Source organism: Polyodon spathula, chromosome 25 (genome assembly GCF_017654505.1).
Source record: "Polyodon spathula isolate WHYD16114869_AA chromosome 25, ASM1765450v1, whole genome shotgun sequence".
Lineage (NCBI taxonomy): Eukaryota > Metazoa > Chordata > Actinopteri > Acipenseriformes > Polyodontidae > Polyodon > Polyodon spathula.
In genome coordinates, this window is record NC_054558.1 from 5,647,512 (window position 1) to 5,657,795 (window position 10,284).

Here is a 10,284-nt window from a genome sequence, read left to right on the forward strand (position 1 = left end):
ATCTGAATTAGGAACAGGCAAGAAGTTAACAAGTAAGTCATTTTATGCCTTTAGTGTCCCCACTGCATGCAGAGGTTAAATGATGCAGGATGAACCGTCACGCTCTCTCTCGCAAAAATGTCAAACATTACTCCGTGTTCAAGATCAATCAGCCTCAACAGGTAACACTGCATGCCCTGGGATCCCAGTGGCAACACGCACCTTAAACCGCATACCTGAATTCAATGCAGTACCAGGAAGAAAACCACCAGCATGTATTACTTTGGGACTGTTTCTGAGCAAGCATGAGCAAGGTGGTGTTTTTATATAAATCGTATCACAGTGAGGTCAGGGGTAAATTACACTGATAATCCCTTCTCCCCTGAATCTGTTAAAGACGGAAGACGGAAGTAATTCCCAAGGGGAATTACAGGCCCACCCCCAGCGCCACTACACTCAAGAAGCCAAGAACCCAGGAGCTGCTCCGACGCTGCGCACGCAGAACCCAGGAGCTGCTCCGACGCTGCGCACGCAGAACCCAGGAGCTGCTCCGACGCTGCGCACGCAGAACCCAGGAGCTGCTGCTCCGACGCTGCGCACGCAGAACCCAGGAGCTGCTCCGACGCTGCGCACGCAGAACCCAGGAGCTGCTCCGACGCTGCGCACGCAGAACCCAGGAGCTGCTCCGACGCTGCGCACGCAGAACCCAGGAGCTGCTCCGACGCTGCGCACGCAGAACCCAGGAGCTGCTCCGACGCTGCGCACGCAGAACCCAGGAGCTGCTCCGACGCTGCGCACGCAGAACCCAGGAGCTGCTCCGACGCTGCGCACGCAGAACCCAGGAGCTGCTCCGACGCTGCGCACGCAGAACCCAGGAGCTGCTCGGACGCTGCGCACGCAGAACCCAGGAGCTGCTCCGACGCTGGCACGCTGCGCACGCAGAACCCAGGAGCTGCTCCGACGCTGCTGCTCTGACGTTGTGCATGCAGAACCCAGGCCAAAACAGCATTTCCTGAAGAGCAAAACTGCAGCCAAAAAGCCAGCGCATTAAGCACTTTTAATGATCTTTACTGTTATGATTTTAGGGTACTGCAGTTATTTATCAGCATACTGCTTGGCAAGTATAGTACACAGTTATGCATTAAATACTGCAAATCACGCAGTTCAATCCCCATGGTCCATCTCCTTCGGTATTTATCATAGCCAGTGTACTCAGATTGTAAACAACACTACAGGTTTTTGTTTGACAATAGTCTTTCTCGATGTCAGTTTTGAGGTCACTGCACACTGCTCTGTTGCTGTCATTCACGTCCCGCTCAGAGATGGAAATCAGACTCCTATTGCATAGCAGTTTCACCCATTCCAGGTTTTACTAGGAGCTTGATCAGCCACAGCACGTAGGTAACAAGCTCAGGTGTGTCTTATTAAAAATCATAGTAAAACCAGGAATGGATCAAGCTGCTATGCAATGGGAGTCTTACATCTATCCCTGGACTCTGGACAGATTAAAAAAAACACTTATCCCAAAATCAAAGGCTGACTCTCATAGGACTTTTGAGGACATGGGGGTGTGAAGTACAAATAGAAATGTACACAGCGGTTTGTTAAATTAATATTTGCTGTATTTGATCAAGTAGAATTTACAAAGAATTCAGCGCACTGCAAGGTCAGCACCCCCCCAGGAAAAACAAAATGCTAACTATTCAATGTAGGATTTAACTTGTGAGGTTTCATTTCTCCATCATCTTCTTAACCAACACCCGCTTCTCTGCCCAGTCAAGTAGAGGGTATAGATATTTAACCCCCACAGCACAGCCCACTCTGCAACACACGCGGTGCCTGACCTTGCTTCAGCACATTCTCTGTACCCAGGATCACGCAGACTCCCAACATTAAACCCAACTACAGCTCAGGGTAGTTCCCTTGAGCTACAAGGTCTTTGAAATGTGCACAGGGTTGGACTGGAAAAAACAGGCACCTGCCATGTGTAGCACACACTTTGCGTAACTGGGTTGTAATTCACTGATTCATAATTACCTAAGCAAGAGGGGTCGGTTAGCATGTAGCTTTCTAAACTTGACAATTAAAAACATTTAAAAAAAGAACACACACACATTGGGAATCTTTGTAACAGATCAGAAAAGCCATCATACATCTGACTGCCGCATATACTGGTGCCTCACAACGCAGGTGTAGAACGTGCCACTGTATATGGCGAGTAGACCACTGCCATACCACCTGTATCTGGCATGCCGAGACAAACACCACTTAACACTAAGAGAATATTTCCATGTGCTGCAGCATGTCTGAGGTGATTTCACTGTTTAAATACAGGGCAGCTTCACTGTGGGCTGCTCCCTTTCCACAAGCTTGAAGAGAACGGCAAGAGTCTGCACTCTGAGCTCCTCGTGGGCAGCATCGATCGCTGAGGGCAGGCCTGGCCAAGCAGCACGCTTCACCATTACTCCAGCGCTGGGCTGTACAAGGCAAGCCGAGTGCATGACACATCCTTATCGGATTTCTTATTAAGAGGGGTTTAATGTAATTAGATCAAGTAATATATCTCTCTGTCAGGGATGCATTTAGAATCACTTGCAGTGTAGCCCAAAGCTATTGGCATATCAGTATGGCCCCACTGCTATAATACCTGTCTGTTTAGTATGACTGACAGCGGTGAGTCTGTTTAACTATGCAAACCTGATAGATGACAGAGTGCGTTTCAGGGAGATGACAAACAGTGTGCAGGGAGTACTCTGCTATACTGCCAGCTTACTGGGGAACTCAGGGGGTTGTGTGCGTGTCCTCACAACGACAGCAGCACAGCAAACACGTACGTACGTAAGTAAGTACGTGCGTCCGTGTGTTATAAATAAATAAATAAAACGAACCCGTTTTTAAACGCAAAAGTGAATGCAAATGCAAAACACATATGCAAAACTGGCTATGGTTATGCTAACGAGGCGGTCACGCTTCTCTGGGTTAATAAAAGGCGGCAGTTGTAAAAAAGCACCATATTCACCATAAAAGACGCATTCGCAGAAACTGACACAGCGAGACCTGCAAAAACCCCCTTTTACTGGTTGTGAACTTGTTCAAAATATCCGATCTATTTATAAGCAGCCAAAAATAAAGCCTTACATTTATTTCCAAGAGGCAATCGACGCCTACTAATCGTGCTTCACAGTTAAAACAAAAAAGACTTATTGAATAAGGGAGCGTTTAATCGTAAACATCGCTACTCACTAACACAGTGAATGTCAATATTGTGTAACCCGATCTTCCTCTTCTTTGTGTGTTATTATTTAAACAAATAAAATACAAAAGCACAGTGTTTTGTAACAATAAAAATAGCAGTGTCTATTTCTTTTAACAATGTAACCAATTGCAATGGAACATGGCGAATGGGAAGGGGAGCGTTTTCCACAATTGTGCAAGACAGGTATTTATGGAACGTGTTCCCCGTTCCGATTCGATAAGGGAGTCCTGGATTATAGCGCGCAGCGGAGCACCTAAAAAGCAGGCAGTGCCACACTGAAAAAGTACAGGCTGATGAATCAGCAGCACAACTCTAAAATGCATTTTAATGTGTACGGCTTCGCAACACATAGATTTGAATTTTCTTTGTTTCCTCCCCCCAATTACAAAATGCATTCACTTAGCCCCGCTGCGCGCTCCCATGCAAAAAAAAAAAAATCGGATCGCACCTCTGAACCTGTCTTACCTGAGTAAGCTGGAGAGCGGGTGTGATGAGCTGCTGCTGCTGCTGCTGCTGCCGCCGCTCCCTCCGGATCCAGACGATCCACCACCGTGCCCTGCTGACTGCCGCTTCCCGGACAGCAGCTTCTCCACGGCGGCGAGGTTCCCGGTGCGGGCCGCCTCCAATAGTTCTTGCTCTTTCCCCATCTAGCGGGGAGTCGAGCGAGAGGTGGAGAAAGAGGCTTGGCGCGGCGAGACTGGAATTACAGTACGTCCCGGTAAAGCCCAACACACGAGATCGGGGTGACAATAAAAGCGATGTCCCCTCCCACTGTGGACAATGCGTCTTCGGCTGCACTTCTCTCCCGCTGCCCTTGTTCTCCAACTAAGCTGATACGGGGAAACAAACTTTCCAGGAACACCGTTGCAATGCAAACTTCCTTCGCCTGCAACAGACACGTCACTTCCTCGTGACAGCCCCTTAGACATGACATCTTCAGATCATAACACCCCCCCCCCCGCGTCATTTTTCAACCGCACTGTCATTTTCTTCAAAGGGTCAACTGTACAGTCATTTATCCAACACACAGGTTCATCGGGCGATATTCCTTTTAGAGAACCGAAATCACAAGATGTTGGATAAATCACACATTTATCCAACGTACGGGATATTATTTAGAGAACCAAAAACCAAACTTTTCCTTCTTGGTATCTGCAATCTATATTTTTATTAAACCCCTAGAGTAGTCCAATAGAAGTCTCAGCTCCTGGCAACGTTTGTGTTACAATACAATAAACAGCATTACAACAGATCTCCCGTCTGTGATCTTCTGTAAACACACGTAACCTGGTAGCGCAATATTCACATCATCAAAAACACGTGAAACGCATTACTGTCAATATTTCACTGTATACAGGGTGAATAGATTTCAACTCAATTGTATTTGATTTACTAATTAATATATCATTCTGGTTTGGGCTTCTATCGGTTTCCTCAGAAACAGGTTTATAGCCAAGTGTAGCTTTTTTCTTTCTTTCGTTGTATTAATAATTCTATGACTCGGGAGTGACCAGGCTGCCCTGTGCATCGCACACCACTGGAAAGCACCCCAGACCACAGCTCCACCCGCAGAGTGTGGGGAGTACTACAGCCCCGGAGCGATAATATAACACCTATAATCACTAAACACGTTTTGCTTCTCTGATTTGGACCAGCAACTTTTCTTGCGCTGAATCCCTTTTAGGTTTCGCAATGCTTTGAAATATGCACATACTTTAAAATCACCTCCTGTTCTGCCTGTCAATATCTAAATGCCTTCCTGTAATCGTGTGACCTACAGCACAGGAAGTGAAGAGGTACCAGGAAGCAACTACCATTTTTTTTTTTTAAATCATCAAATCTGGAATTGCTAAATTGGATCGCCTTGTACTGGGTTCACTGTCTGAACTAACTAATGATATTTTATTGAGTTAATCCAAGGCAGTACACCAGTGTAAGAATTAGACCATCAACATCTCCAACTAATGCTAAGCGTGCAAACGCACATCTGCAGACAATTCCCATGGACGCTGCAAACGCCGCTTCCATCCAGCTGTGCACAGCAACCTGTGCTGCTGCCTGCCTTTGAATCTGTGAATAAAGCTTGTTGAAACAGGAACAGGAAGCACTCAGAAGCAAAACAGAGAGCGGTGCGGGTGGACGGAGTTGCACAGTCAGGTGGGGTTAAACACAGTAAATATATATATTTTTTTTTAACAGCACTTGACTGCAGTGTCGCACTGTTATGTCACCGTTAAGATTGCAGAGCGCATTGATTGCTAAACGGTATTGATCGCGGGTGACAGCAGAGGCAGGCTGGCTACGGATGCACGGTTCTTTGCGGATGACTTGTTTCCAAGCGCAGTGTTTGCTGTGTGTACATCGTGTCAAGGAGAACGAGGTCTGCTATTGTCGTGTTAGAAACTTGAAAAGCACAGGGGGCATTGCATAAGGTTTATACAAAGGTGAGGCTTCAGTGAAGCGAAACACGAAGCCAGCAGTTTTATCTAGTTGTATTTGCCCTACGTCTAAAGAAAGTGAAGTGGGTTTTCGCATTTTAAATGTGTTTTCTTGCCGAGCTAACCCAGTTGCCCTGGTGGTAGTAACGCCACTGCCCGCTGTAATGTGCCTCAGACACGCTGTACACATTCTTCGTGTTAATTAGTTATCGTGGATGCGTTTTCAGGATCGTGTCTGTCGTCACTGCTGAGCGGTGCAGGTTTGTCACGGTTGGAAGTGAGAAGCCCCCGTTTCGTTTGCGCCGAGGTCGCAATGGCAGATCCGATGGTGAAGATGGAAGCAGACCCGATGGCGGTGGACCCCGACGCTGGACACCAGCAGGGAGCGATCGAGCCATCACCCGCCGCCTGGGACCCCAAGGAAATCAAAGTGGAGGACGAGGAGCAGCAGGTCAGGGAGGCTGACATCTCCAAATAAATGCCACCTGTCTTGAACCCGCCACCCCAAGTCCGAACTTCTTGTTAAATCTAGGCTTTGTTGTGTCCCCCTCAATGCAGGGCTCCTTCAAAGAGGCTGGTCTTGGGGAGCAGGGGGAACAAGGGGAGCAGTCCTCTGAGGGCCCCCAGGCCAAGAAACTAAAAGTGGAACCGGAGAAGAGGAGGGAGAAGCGGCAAAAAGTGGATGAGGATGAGATCCAGAAAATGCAGTGAGTTTCACACGTACAGCCCCCTAGCGGCAGGGTCACGCATTTACAGTTAATAATGATAAGGTCATACTGACTCGTTTATAAAAAAATAAACCTTGCCTTGAATACAGTGGTACCTGCTGTGGTTGGGTCTCAAACTCTTTTCTGTTTGGAAATTGCAGTAGGAAATTCTTCACAGATATGTGTTTCACACTGTGAACTGCAATTTATTTCAGCATGTAGTCAGGGAGGAATTGGGACATGGACTGTAAATGAAGTCTGGGAACCGCTAGTAAGCCAAGTTCGCCCCCCCCCCCCGGTGTGGTGTTGGTGTGCACGTGGCTGAACGGTGCTGTTTTTGTCTGTAGGATTTTAGTGTCGTCCTTCTCGGAGGAGCAGCTCAATCGGTATGAGATGTACCGCAGATCAGCCTTTCCTAAAGCGGCTATCAAAAGGGTAAGCTGGTCCTCTTACTGCTACTCGCTAGTGAAAAAGATCTGAAAGCTCAGCCTGGATTAGTCTAATTTGGTAGATGTCTAATAAGCACCAGAAATAAATCTTAACTAACGGAGGCCGTGTTTCTCTTTGTCCGCTCAGCTGATCCAGTCAATCACAGGCTCCTCTGTGTCTCAGAATGTGGTCATCGCCATGTCCGGCATTTCAAAGGTGTTTGTCGGGGAGGTGGTGGAGGAAGGCAAGTTATACGGCACACTGTTACTCATGAAAGACTTGATGGATTGGAAGGTGTCAAGTGTGGGTAGAGGATTTGGGGGCTCCCTCCGTCCATATAGAGCTGCATGGTAGGTTTCAGTCTGTATAGCAGCGGGTGTCGTATAGAAGATTGAGATCTGTGTGTGTTTTTTTTTCTCTCCTGTTTCAGCTCTGGATGTGTGTGAGAAGTGGGGGGAGATGCCTCCGCTGCAGCCCAAGCACATGAGAGAGGCGGTGCGGAGACTGAAGACCCGAGACCAGATCCCCAACACCAAGCACAAACGCGTCCTGCTGCAGTGAGGCAGGGCCCCAGGGGCCGGGCCAGAGACACGAGCGGAGCTTCCACTGCCAAGAAAACTCGAGCTGGTCCGGTCTGCCTGCCCCCGCGGAAGCTAGTTCATTCTTGGGAGCCTTGCCTCGTAGGGAGTCACTTCACATCTAGAACGAATGCACAGCGTGAATATCCGAATCACGCTTCATGACTTTTTCAAGAGGACACCCACACATCCACGATGCTGTTTTTCCAACTGAAGGAATTAACTGGAAGTTGTTGTTGGTGCAAATATTACCTCTGGAATGTGGAGTACATCTCTTGAAGGCACATAACAGAAGTGTTACTGTGCAGTATTTTGAATCTGCTACATGGATCTCTGGTTTAAAATAAGAAACAGTGGGTGCTGTTGTATGTCAGTGTGAAAAGGCACAAAGCCAAAAAGTCTGGTATGAAAGTAAACATGAGCACACGGTTCTTTTAAATACCTGGGGAGAGGTACAAGCTGACATTGGCAGAGTGACTAGTGCCCGCGGTGTACAGTAATACTGATTCGAACTTCGGTGCATCACCAAATTCCCTGCAAGTTATTTTTAAAAACCTGTTTTGTTTTCATTTGCTTTATGCCATATTAGCTTGATATAGCCCCTTCATTTAATCCATATTAACGATCAAGCTTGTTTATAATGTTCAGTGAGTGTTTTACTACCTAGTTCAATAACAGAAGGAAACGCTGATATTTCTTTGGTTTTGTGCAATGTAGAGGTTGGGTAATTGTATCTCCAGTTATAACGTCAAGTGAAGCTTTGTGCTTCTTTCCCTGTGTGTGTATTATTGGAAAAAAAGCCAATATGTTGTGTTTAATAAAAATAATTTGAGTTTAATTAAAAAAAAAAAAAAAAATGGGCCCTGATAATGCCATTCAAAAGTTTTACATACATCAAAAAGAAGCTGTTATTCAATAATGATGGAACTGTGATATATGGAGGCAGTTTGTATGTGAATAAGGACAGCAGATCACCCTGAAGTTTTGAGTTAAAAACTTTTAATTTAGAAATGTTGTCACACATACAGCACTGGTTCACAGAACCTATCTGAATATAGTATTATTAACACTCCACAAGCACAGCCTACAAATGAAATAAAAAAAATACTGTCAAAAACGGCAAACAGTCCTCTGCACTGTACTAAACACCCCAAAGGGTATTCTACGAATCCAGCTTTCTGTCAAGTGTCATTGTTATTTACTGGAGGACTACACTGGACTGCAAGCCTGGCACAGCACAGCTAAACATACAATCTGCCACGTCACAAGCATTCGTGGCAGAGTGTTCTCAACTTAAATATACAAGGTATAATTAGCTCACAGAAATGTGATTAGTTAGTTCTGCAAAACATTTTTGACCCTAACACAGCGCTCCTAAAGTTGTGAGCTTTAGGGAGCACGCTCCCTTCAATGCAGTCCTGTGCTCAAACATCTTTCATTCTCATGCCAGCTGCCTTTCACGCCAGCCTTCAAGTCACTTCAAACCCTGGACCTTCCTTCAGGGGAGGTCTACCAACTACTATGGCATTTGCTCTGAACAATACATTCTTGAACTGGACAAAAATAATACATATTATATTGCTAATAAGGCTTAAATTGAAGCAATACCACGTTTGCCAACAAAGGCAAATAAAAGATCAGGGAACCGAGTCCAACATCAGTCATCTTGGCTCTGCTCTAGAGGACAGAGCTGTTCACCAGAGCCACAGTGGAGCTGTGTCTGACTAGTAGTAAGTGAGCTAGCCCACAGAATCAGGTTAATACTGAGACTCCTGTGCTGATCAAACCTCATTCAAATTTGTTCCTAACTACTTGTGCACCGCTGTTTATATTTGTTTTAAATCAAGTTGGAAAAGGAGGTAAGAAGAGCACATGTGACCCCATTGTTAAAATGAAAGGGCACAGTCAGTTACTGGCAAGACACGACTACTGTATTCCTAACTACAGTACACATGAGCACATCCACACACCCCTAAGGGATGGCTGATGGGGTAGATGCAAGGGAGTATTGAGGGACTCCGTTATTACCAAAAACCTGCAAATATGTCAGCATGTTTCTGACCCAAATGGAATCACATGCACCAGGCCCGAATACATTATACTGCAGTGGAGTGCGACCGGTATTTGCCATCATTAGGTGGCAGACCCTGACTATGATTATATACAATACACGTGCAGTGGAGTGTGTTCACATTAAATAAAAAAGGCACCCAACAGTAACAATCTTAACCCCCACCCCCCTCCTCCTTATCTTGTGAAACTTTATGTGTTGCAAGCTCCTTTCCCGTATATGGTCAGTTATTTCCAAATAAATTATCTGCGATTGCAGCTGTGTCCACCAGGTGTCACTGTTATTCCCCGGTTAGAAAATGCCACAGGGATCTAGTCTGTAATGCACTATTTGTATAGTATAATTGTGTTGCCTGAAGAAAAAATCGTACGGGATTGAGGGACACTGCATAGAGAGGGCCTCTTGCAATCCGCATTATCTAAAGATCTGTGGGGCAGAATGCAACCCGAAAGGGTTCAGACTGCCTGCATGTTCCTGTGTAGTTCTACAGAGACAAAGTTAAACAAAACAATCAACAGGCATGCATATAAATAAAACAGTCCACATTGAAAACCTGTATCTGGTGTTCATTATTATTAATAATAATAATAATAATAATAATAATAATAATAATAATAATAATACTCCACACTGAAATACTGATCAAGCTTATTGTTCCTTCTGCTTGTTACATGTTGCACGAGCTAAAACAATTACAGAAAAGCACACAGGCTTTCCAGTCTCAAACTGGGATGCTGTGTAATGTGGAGAAGACCCCAGGATATACATTCATTACACACTATACATTAGTATATGCATCACACAGTTTAGTCCAGTTTTGGGGCTG

At 45.7% G+C, this 10,284-nt stretch overlaps 2 protein-coding genes across 7 annotated transcripts in view; one reads left to right on the forward strand and one right to left on the reverse strand.

Annotated features, from left to right (window-relative positions):
* The window catches only part of LOC121300080 (ankyrin repeat and SAM domain-containing protein 1A-like), a 61,140-nt gene extending 57,010 nt beyond the window's left edge, over window positions 1-4,130 (reverse strand). For 3 of the 6 annotated variants that reach the window (XM_041228469.1, XM_041228465.1, XM_041228464.1), the window contains exon 1: window positions 3,701-4,130. In XM_041228469.1, coding sequence (XP_041084403.1) covers window positions 3,701-3,882 — 182 coding nt within the window. In that variant the 5' untranslated portion in view covers window positions 3,883-4,130. The remainder of the gene's footprint in view (window positions 1-3,700) is intronic. The other 3 variants (XM_041228467.1, XM_041228470.1, XM_041228466.1) reach the window with 1 other exon arrangement.
* A 1,162-nt stretch (window positions 4,131-5,292) lies between these two features.
* Window positions 5,293-10,239, forward strand: LOC121300085 (transcription initiation factor TFIID subunit 11-like). The gene is made up of 6 exons (XM_041228478.1): window positions 5,293-5,392; window positions 5,901-6,124; window positions 6,232-6,380; window positions 6,728-6,815; window positions 6,957-7,053; window positions 7,240-10,239. The coding sequence occupies exons 2-6, from the start codon at window positions 5,987-5,989 to the stop codon at window positions 7,368-7,370; spliced, it is 603 nt and encodes a 200-aa protein (XP_041084412.1). The 5' UTR covers window positions 5,293-5,392; window positions 5,901-5,986; the 3' UTR covers window positions 7,371-10,239.
* Window positions 10,240-10,284: the final 45 nt, after the last annotated feature.

Bases quoted from the DNA above. Each gene is read 5' to 3' on its own strand.
- LOC121300085 (XM_041228478.1), top strand. From the start codon at position 5,987: ATGGCAGATCCGATGGTGAAGATGGAAGCAGACCCGATGGCGGTGGAC. The intron at 6,125-6,231 runs GTCAGGGAGGCT...CCCTCAATGCAG, and splicing joins TGGAGGACGAGGAGCAGCAG to GGCTCCTTCAAAGAGGCTGG. The intron at 7,054-7,239 runs GCAAGTTATACG...CTCCTGTTTCAG, and splicing joins CGGGGAGGTGGTGGAGGAAG to CTCTGGATGTGTGTGAGAAG.